The following is a 10494-nucleotide window of genomic DNA, read 5'->3' as shown; positions in this document are numbered from 1 at the left end:
ACCACAAATTATATGGAAACGACACCAAGAAAGGCAAAATCCTTCAAGTATGGAATTTCCAAATTTTGAATAAATTATTGAACGATTAACGGCCTATTTACACACCAGAAACTGTTTTAACTTCAATATAATATTTCTAGCTAGTAGTGCACGTCCAAATTAGCTGGAATCGACATCCGAAACATCACGCAGGGTTAAAACTATCAAATTCAAAATTTAACCATTATTTTGAAAATACTCCAAATTTGGGGCCTAAGGGTCAGATATGCAACTTTTTAAGGCCGCCATTGGCACCAGCGACCCTAAATCATTCAAAAACGACCCCTAGAATGCCGAAATTCGTCAATTTTTACAGGTTTAAAACCTTGAACACTCTTTTGAACAAAAGTGTTCAAATTTTGAACCTACACGAAAATTTCGATAGGTGCTGCGGGCCAAAAGTTTTATTTGGACCTAATGAACACGTGTATCGAGTTTCATGCTTTTGTCACAAAATGCAGCGAAAAAATTTGTACCGCCTACGCTATATACGACCAAATCAGCTTGGTGATTGTTTCAAACTCTAACCAATCAGATGATTTTTTATCTGATTAAAAGCTAGGTACCGTCTTTTATTAATCTCCCTAAAATACACTCGATCTTATTGGTTTTAAATAGAGATAATTTTATTTTTAATTCACTCAAATGTTGTTGCTTCCTGGAAAAAACTCTCGATCAAAAGCCATGACATATCGTTCCAGCTAAAGCTGTCGCGATTTTATCACACTTTTGATCTCTAGTTTTTTCCGTTGCAGCAAAACTTTCGGGTAAAAATAAAATTATCCGAATAAAAATCAAGCTCTTGTGTATTTGCCCCTGATAAAAAGCTACCAAACTTTTAATCACTTAAAAAATCATCTGATTGGTTAGAATTTGAAACAATCACTAAGCTGATTGGTCGTACATTAATTGACTGTATTAACATTGAATAAGTAATCATAGACTTATTCAATGGTATTAGTCATTTAAAACAAATTCGTGTAGAGTTGGTTGTCTAGATTATAGCCATCTATTCCATGTTTGATCCGTTTTTGGGATGAAAAATAACCCCCTACTTTTCTGACGGAAATACACATTTTGAAGCATCAGGTCTCCGAATCAAACAAAATCTTGATCGGTCTGTCTGTACGCTAAGTTCCGGGTAAACGGATTAGAACCCAATGTTGTACACATATTCATAGACCCAAAGGAAGAGCTGAAAAGCTTTTGGTCGAATCGCGCATGCGCAAGTGTGTCCAACTCTCATTTCCGGCTAAATGGTACATATAGGGCAGAATTGCGCAGTTGTATGGGTGGTATTTGTGCTAGTCATTATTTCAAGAAAATCCGTTATATTACCACCAACAGTCTAGAATTTAGCTAAACTAGTTTCCTACGATTACGAATATTTCCAAACATGTTTCTCAGAAATCTCCAAGCTTTTGAGAACCAAAAGGATGCATCAGATTTCCGAAGTCCAAGGGATGCTTTGTAAGTAATTTTTTTAAAAAGGCCTACACGTAGACTTTACGCAATTTTTAAGAGGTTTTCGAAGTAGGTTTCTAATAATAGCTTTAAAAAAATGAAGGAGCTAATGTAAAAAATCAAGGCATCCAGATTTCAGCTACCAAATCAAGATCCGATGTTTTACCACTCCTGATGGAAGAAAGCAGTAGAGATCTGTTAAACCTAATCAAAAACTATCTTGTCTTTCATGTTTTTCCTAAGGTTGTTTGTTCAGTATTTACGCAGAGCAGCCAAAAACGCATTGGAAGGGGAGTTTAAAATTTATTTAAAAAAAATTACATTCTTAAATGTTTATCCCTACACAACAAATTTAAACTTGATTTTACATTTTTCACTTCAAAAAGATGGCGTCAGTGGAAAGCATTATACATAAAGAAAATTAATGATGACGTCATACTTCCCACCTTAAAAATAACGTATAGTTGTATCGATTAAACGTTTACTCTATGCCTGTATACAAAATTGTTAATGCAAAAAACGGGCCAGCGACTCATTACGATTGTCCAAAGGAGTAATTATAGATTTTCTTTTAACATGAAAACTACAACTCATTGCTTCTTGAAAAACAGTAGTCTCCTAATCTCAAATGGACTGATGAAAAAAAGTGTACACTTGTCACTAAACACACGAAGGTCATGGTATACAGCACTCAACATGACGGTACGTTGTTCTTTTTCCATCCAACACCCTGAAAGGCTACTCACCAACCCCAAAATTAGTTTTTCCACTGTCACAACTTACAAAAACTAGTACTTAGATCATTTAATGAGTACAATTTCGAATACATCAACAAAATAAAATGCATGATACCGAATAAATAATTACAGCTTACCTTATGCTACGTAAGTTTCATATAAAATAATTAGGTTCTATATGCTAATACAAAAAAGTTAAAAACTATGTCTGCTTTTTAATATGGAGCATATCTCCTGGAAGGGGAGGGTCCACGCATGACCGGGCTAAACAAACAGTAATACATTAGAGAATTAAAACAATTTAATAAAACGCAACGTACCGACGATCATCGAACAAGTCCCGACTAAAATCTTCGTACATGCGAGCACCCCGAGAACCCGACAGGCTTCCGGACGGTGGGGGAGATCGCCTGCTAAACATGCTATAATCACTGCTGCTACGACCGAAACTGGACTCCCTTAAGCTGCCGCTTAAACTGCTCGAGGGACCTCTCAAACCGATCGATGGCATAGGCGGAAGGGGCTCTCTGCGAGGCGGTAACGGAGGTAGAAAATCTCGGCTACGTAAACCCATTTCGCTGCGTGACGGTGGGGCCGCATAGCGCCTCTCGTACAAATCTCTGGATTCTTCATATCGTCGATCGTAGTAGCCATCATAAGCGTCCTAAAGAGAAAGTACGTTAGAATGAAGAGAAATGCTCCTGTAGTACTAGTAGGGCACAAATTCATTATGAGACAGGATGATAGGTGCGATGGATGATAATGCAATTTTAATGTCGAGGGGCAAACCACTCTTTGTAATATGGACTATATTACCTGGACGTATATTAAGACATTATACAGGCTAACAAGATACCTATTGTGACAGGATAAAATCAGCAGTTTGTGATGTGTTGTATTTCTGAAGTATTTAAAACTTGAAAAATGCTGTGTAGTGATTGCGAATACGAATTTGAAAACGATATTGTTTCTTCAATCCGAAGAAGTACACTCAAGTTGTTAGTGAATAACAAATTCCACTATATCCAGTGTGTTCGGAGATTGAGATTGCATCTTCATGTTCCGAGGATCGCTCCTGCTTAGTCTCAAAACTAATCAGCCCACTTTGTTTTTTTTTTCATCAAGATTTCACTGATACATTATATGTTCTTAGTTATTATTAGTTACTTTGTTATGCTGTCTACAGAATGTTTTGTTTTATGTTATTTTGTTTTATAAATTTAATTAGTTTTCAGCATGTTATAAAATCTTTGTCCTGTAAATGGATGTCTTGTCTGTTGGGCAATAATAATAAACAAATAAATCAGTAAGTTGTGAAAAATAGCAAACATATCATAGATATATATCTGCTTGACACTTATAGTAGTGGTAGTTGAAGTCTTCCTTAACTTGTAATTCTAAACAACTGTTTTAATATCTTATATCTGCTAAAATGAAGACAGTTTACTCTTGACTAATTTTTTGAATTTGGCAAAAAAACACCCTGTATATTAATTGATGTGGCTCATTTTTTTAATATTGTAGCATGAGAACATGAAGATCCAATTCTAATAAATTTGTCATATACACCTTACAGGCACTCAATCGACTGTATGTGAACATTTTGAAGCTGTATTTCGAAAGAAACTCGGAATATTTTGTAAATTTTACAGTACACTAATGGCGTAAAATCCTATACAGGGTGTGAAAAATTCGGTACCTTGGTCATTAAATTATAAGGGACAGAGATTTGGTTAAATGGAGACAATGTTACGCATTTTAATAATGAATAATTTCTTTAGAAACATAACAAAAGTCCCTTTTTTAATTGTGGAGACATCCAAAAAGACGAAAAAATCAATTTTCGATATTATTTTTGAGCGGCTTTTATTATTGATTAAATTTAATAACTCTAAATAGATTTTTTTGTTATACAGGGTGTTCCAATTTACCGTAATATTGAAAAATAATTTTTATTCAAATCACTGTAGTTCCGTCATTATTAGTGCTACATAAAAATTGTACCTAATTCAAAAATTATAGGTGTCACTATCATTACTATCAATAATATGGCATACCTTAATACATAGAAGACAATATTTATAATCTTGCCAGTTATGAAATAAATTTGTTTATGTACGACTGCTTGATAATGCTCTGATTACAGTCGCAATTAGTCCATAATGATAAAGTAAAACGGCCGCCTGTCAATGTGACAGTCGTACTTAGGTGTCAATCCAAAGTAAATTCAAGTATTTTAGAAATACTTGACATCTGTCGTCAATGATATATAGATTTTATCGTTTATTGAATTTCATGAAATTTTCATTTTTAAGGGTTGTTGCAGTCATACATAAAGCTTTGTATATATCGCGTCCATAAATAGGCTTTATGGGGACTCGCCTTGTTTATTTGTGCCTCGCTCGCAAGCTCGCTCGGCTAAATAAACGGCTCGCCCATAAAGACCTAGTTTATGTACTTGATATATAAATAGCTATTTTTAAATAGCAATAATAGAAATTTTCGACAAGCTAATTTAACCTAATTCATATCTTGTATACTTTCTGAAATCCCCAATACTATTCATAAAAAAACACCCTGTATAGTGTATACAATAGTTACGTAAAATTTAAAAATGGAATAATATATAGGATATGTCATTTAAAATAAGCAAGTGGTATACCCGGACAAACCACCAGCTTAAACGAATTCCTCTTATTGACATTAGTATAGCGTAGAATCTTCAAAATATTCCAGGTTTCAAGATATACATAGTCCGGATAAATTGTGGGACACCCTGTCTACAACAGGGTTCCAAATTACTGTAGAAGTTTGGCAACAGAATGTGGACATTTTTCAACATTGTTGTTTCTATTCCAGGATGTTCTTACCTTATCTACGGTCCAAACAGGCATAGGTATGTATAATGTCAAAATAATGAATACTTACCAAAAATTGTGTAAATGTGGTCCACAATTTTATTAATGTAACAGTGTTATCACCTGAAAATAGCTATAATACGAATGGTTTTTTGTGAAATGGTTTGCCCCTCGACTAATGTTAATGCCCTACCCCAAAACGACCCATCATTCGGTCGCGCAGGAATGGCGGAGGCGGCGGCGGTGGGTAGGGATCACGACCGAACATACGATCGCGGAATCGTTCGGGACCCACACCTTTGGGACATTCCTTCGACCAATGACCTCCACGTCCGCAGCGATAGCATTGCTCGGGATCGCCCATACCGGGCCGTTGTCGTACGCGACTCGTCGATAATTGCACCTTCATCGGTTGCCCGTCGACCATAGTACCGTTCAATTCTTTGATCGCCTCGTTCACATCGCCCGACGTATCTAGATGAACGAACCCGTAGTTCCGTACGATATCACATTCCACAACGGTGCCGAATTTTTTAAACAATTCCCGTACTTGGGGGGCTTTCGTATTTTCTGTTAAGTTGCCGACGAATATCTTAGTCGTAGGCGTTGTCGGTGCTTTACGACTCTTCGCAGCTTCACACTTAATCGCCTGGCCATTGACCATGTATCCGTTCAAATTTTGTATCGAATCGCGTCCCTCCGTCTCGTTCTCCATATGTACGAAACCGTAATTCTTGACGATATCGCATTCCACAACTTTCCCGTACTTTTCGAATAATGGTTTAATATCGTTGATCGCTGTCTTATCGGCGAGATTTCCGATAAATATTTTGAACGTACCCGCACTGCTAAAACCCGGCATGGCTAAGCCTGAAACTCGACACACATGAATACCCGTGTGACTACGACGATATTTACAAAGAGAGATTACATTTAATGAGCAAGAAAAGCTCGACTCGTGTCAAACTTTCCTTAAAACTACGTGAAAAACAGGCAGACTCTCCAAACAAAAAGTAAAAGAAATATGGCCGTCTCAAGGACCGAAAGCGTCATTGTTAAATTCGAGCAAAATCAAGTAAAACGTTACAAGCTACAAAACTAAAACGATAATCCTCGACCGAAAAGACTATTCATACCGTTCACGATAAAAAGGATTCAGTGCGATGAAAGGGAATGTAGGTACTTACCTTTTTCAATCACGAAACTATAAAATACAGATTTATAGACAATTTGACTCTTCCGTAGAACACGTTTTGCGTGTTGGTCGTCAAAAATACACGTTACAAATTCCTACAGCACAATAAAATTCACAAAACTTGAGAAAAACCACACCACACGCCGAGTCGATGAGAATTATAAAAATGGCGTAAAGACAATGAACGGCAGGTAAAGGCGATTGGTTGTCCTTGAAGCGGAAACGAGAAACGCGAGATTTGACCAATCACCACACATACATTACAAATAGCCGCATTCAGTGAGTGTATGAATAATTTGGATCATAATATGTATACTTTAGGCGCTTTCTTTCGGCTACTGCGCAATCATGATTTCGAGATCGTGATTAGTAGGATCACGTTTTACGAAAGAACGCGCGAATTTGAATCAAAGTTTGGTTAAGTTTACGTAGCGCACATTTGCATTCGAATTACGTATTTTTTGTTTGGATTATGAAAATAATTTAAATACAAGTGGAAGTACTTGCACGATTATGCTCCTCTTCAGTTACAAATATTGACTAATCTAACATTGGAGCAAAAATATCCTTGCATTTATAGGTTAGGAATTCGTGTCATAAAACTTTTATGTTCAGTTTGTTCACGATTTTAGCAATCATGATTATAAGATCACACTTCGAAAGAACGTGATTTGACAATCCAAACGCGTTTGGATCACCGAAAGAAAGCGCTTTTTGTTTCAAGGGTGCTGAACCTTTCGTCACACTATCTGACGTCATAGCAAAATTAAGGCAGGTCGTAAATTAGTAGTTGGTTTACATAGGGTACGTTCCACTTAACGCCCGTAACGATCACGACCGCGACCGCGGTTTTGTCGTTCCACTAGCTTAGACTGCTTAGAGGCGTTGTGGGCGAAACCTTAAGTGGAACGCTTTTGAGTACAATGTGACGTCACGCGTGAGTGAACAGTTTTCCAACATGGACGCCGTTGAGGAGATCGTAATGCGTAAAGGATACAAACTGGGGTGGATTATGAATTCAACAGTCACATTAAGTTAGTAAATATTTTTTTATTTTTCAGTACCAATTATTGATGTATTACTTGTAAGTATTGTAATTAAATATAATTTATTTCTGCAAGTCATTACATTATTATGACAACATCAAGACACAAGTAACTTGATACTTTTTACATAATAATAATCTATACTACTATACATCTTCCCTCACAAGTTTAGCCTTTCTGGTTGTTTTATAGTTCTGCCTGAACGAGTAGTTAATTTTGTATTTGTCTCTGATGGTACAAATGAGGGACTATGTTTACAAATTTCAGGCTTAGGTACAACACGGACGTCACTATCAGAAGATTCAGTGCCTGAACAAGATTCAGGTTCAAATGATGTGTCAGTCACTTTAAATGCGTTTTGTGACGGTCTTATATCTACGCGATTTCTTCGTATAGTGTTGCCCTTATAATCCTGTAACACATATGATCGTGGATTCTCATGCATTCTTTCAATTTTGGCGAAATGATCACGGCCTTGACATTTGGCACATGTTTTTCCTATAGCTGAACACCTATTGGGAAATTTGTGCCAGTATCCACACATTTTACACGTTTTCTTCTGATTACCTAAAGTAGTAGTGGCTCGTACAGCATCTACTTTAGATTCATTATCTAGGATTTTCACTTGATCTTTGCTCGTTTCTGTCGCTCTACAGAAATTAATTGCTTTTGTTAACGTAAGGTCAGCTACTTGCATTAATCTCTCCTTACTAGACGTCTCTCTCAATCCTATAACAATTCTATCACGAATCATTTCATCCTGATCTTTATATCCGGTAGTTTTGACAGCTTTCCTAAGTTCCGTCAAAAAACTATCAAACGATTGTCCCTCCTTTTGACATATTGTGTTAAATTTTGCCCTTTCAAATATGACATTTCGCTGTGGCGCACACTGATCATCAAATTTCTTCTGGATTTCCGCTAGGATCTTTTCTTTGCCTGCCTCAAACGTAAAACTATTAAACAAATCCAGTCCGTCATCTCCAATTAACGACAAAAAACATGCGATCTGCACATCCTCATCTTTACTGTCTAGGTTTGTTGCCTTTGAAAACAACGTAAACTTCTGAGAAAACCTCTTCCAATTCTCAGATATATTTCCATCTAAGACAAGCGGGTCGGGTGGTTTGAAATAGTTTTCCATTTTGGCACTATAAGCGGCACTTTTTATCAAGGTCAAGCAAAATCCCAGACTAAAATCAAGCTTGAAAATTACTATTCATATACCTATACGCCTTCACTACGCAGGTTCACTGGCTACCTGACACCATGTATTACTTGTAAGTATTGTAATTAAATATAATTTATTTCTGCAAGTCATTACATTATTATGACAACATCAAGACACAAGTAACTTGATACTTTTTACATAATAATAATCTATACTATTATACAATTGACACATACTTTTTCGCTTTACACAGATATATTGCTTCTTGTTAATAAAATATTGAAGAGACTTTTGAATTTCTATCATAAATGCTGCGGCCATACTTAATACGATGATTCTCCCCAGAATTTCTTCTGGGAATGCTGCTTCGAAAACAATTTCTCTTCTTCATTCAAAACTAACGTGCATTCTCATTTTCATCAATCGTTGCATTACCATTTATACGAGTCTCATTCGCATTCCCTGGTAAAGCACTTTGCAGCGAACTAGTTGCAAATCTAAGATCTACAATAAAGAAAATTGTATTAAAGCATTAACAAATAACTTTAACATTTAGGAATCAGCATATATACTTACCAGTTTGTGCATGTAGAACATCCATAGTGTAATGTCCACCACAAGGTTACGTTCTGAAACACGTAATTATATTTTCTCCATCGCGAAAACGAAAAATTTGTAACGCATGCGTGTTCAAACAATCAGTGTCTGACAGTTAAATGTCTCTAGAAATGTCTCCTGTCAAGAATGTAAGGTTATAAAATTAGAACGCCCACGCTGACCCAGGCACGGTAGGCGAGCGCCGTGGGCTCGTTGCGGTCGCTAGTAATGACGTCATGACTGACGTCGCGATTGCGACCATAACGACTGTGGTCGTTATGTGGAACGGCAGCCGGGCGTCGTGGTCGTTGCGGGCGTTAAGTGGAACGTACCCATATTGTCACATTGACGTTTCAACTTATTTATTAAGGTGTCACTATCGTTCATCATTATTAGACCGCCCAAGTTGACAATCACTTGTAAGGCATCTGGTTCTGATAGGTTTTTTCCTGTTCTTAGGTTTTATAATGGCTAAATGGTCATGTATTTTATGTAGAGGAAGTCCGTTGGTATGAATTAAACCTTTTCAACCGTTTGTAATCACCTCATGTAACCGATTCTTTGCACATCCAAATGGATACTGCCAGAGCATCCGAAACTCTTTGAGATGAAGTGTATGATGGTTACAGAAAACGCATAGGAACATTTGTAACTTAAAGTTTGTTTAGGCAGTTCGTAAATTAATATTTGTTTACATAATGTTGATGTGAAATTAAGTATGCTACCAATGTGAAGAATACGCGTTAAGTTGCGCGAATTTTAATGACCCTTAACTAGCCATTTGCAGAAGTAGAATAGGCCATAGTTTATCGGTAAGCCTTTTGCATTTATACATCTTACAAATTTGAGATAAAGCGTAGTCATTATACCACTGGCTCATTGAAATAACAACGCATACATACAGTTTCTGTTCTTTTGCCACACAGTCGAGATATTCGCATAAGGATCTTGAATATCTTCTGATCCGATTTATTTAAAAAAAAAACGCAATTGTGAAAGAAAACAGGTAGTGAAGAAAAAACTCTCAAATGTTCATATTCAAATCGTATGTACAAAAGACAAAAAGCGACACTACACCACAAATCCATCTTCTGATCCTGCATGGAGTATTAGGTATATACCGGACCCCTTCACTACTTCTTTTTCTAACTGTTTTGAGAGTACCATCTTGCCAGCTTCTTCTAAAAGACCCTTTACTGTATATCCAGGTTTCGTCTAAACCCACAGGTCGTAATGGAAAGAGTGAAGTTTCGTTGTGTTTAAAGTCTCTCAAAAATTGTAGTCTTCTTTGAACTGCATAGGGCTGTTCCATTAAAAATAATCTATTGGAGACGGTGCATCTCCGCCACGTGAATTTCAGTTTCTTCAAACTGCGGGACAAAGAGGA

At 36.7% G+C, this 10494-nt stretch overlaps 1 protein-coding gene across 1 annotated transcript; it reads right to left on the bottom strand.

Annotated features, from left to right (window-relative positions):
* Positions 1-2292: 2292 nt before the first annotated feature.
* On the bottom strand, positions 2293-6465 carry LOC116178781 (RNA-binding protein lark-like). The gene is made up of 4 exons (XM_031498386.1): positions 6286-6465; positions 5292-5968; positions 2561-2904; positions 2293-2504 (listed from the first exon to the last, which is right to left on the bottom strand). Exons 2-4 carry the CDS (start codon positions 5958-5960, stop codon positions 2456-2458), a joined length of 1062 nt encoding a protein of 353 aa, XP_031354246.1. The 5' UTR covers positions 5961-5968; positions 6286-6465; the 3' UTR covers positions 2293-2455.
* Positions 6466-10494: the final 4029 nt, after the last annotated feature.

This window comes from Photinus pyralis, unplaced genomic scaffold (assembly GCF_008802855.1).
Source record: "Photinus pyralis isolate 1611_PpyrPB1 unplaced genomic scaffold, Ppyr1.3 Ppyr1.4_LG8, whole genome shotgun sequence".
Taxonomy (NCBI): domain Eukaryota; kingdom Metazoa; phylum Arthropoda; class Insecta; order Coleoptera; family Lampyridae; genus Photinus; species Photinus pyralis.
This window is presented reverse-complemented; position numbering and strand designations above follow the sequence as displayed.

Excerpts from the sequence above, each read along its gene's own strand:
- LOC116178781 (XM_031498386.1), bottom strand. The coding sequence starts at position 5,960 with ATGCCGGGTTTTAGCAGTGCGGGTACGTTCAAAATATTTATCGGAAAT. Across the intron at positions 2,905-5,291 it reads GAATGATGGGTCGTTTTGGG|GACGCTTATGATGGCTACTA; the intron begins GTAGGGCATTAA and ends CTTTCTCTTTAG. Across the intron at positions 2,505-2,560 it reads GACTTGTTCGATGATCGTCG|CCCGGTCATGCGTGGACCCT; the intron begins GTACGTTGCGTT and ends CTGTTTGTTTAG.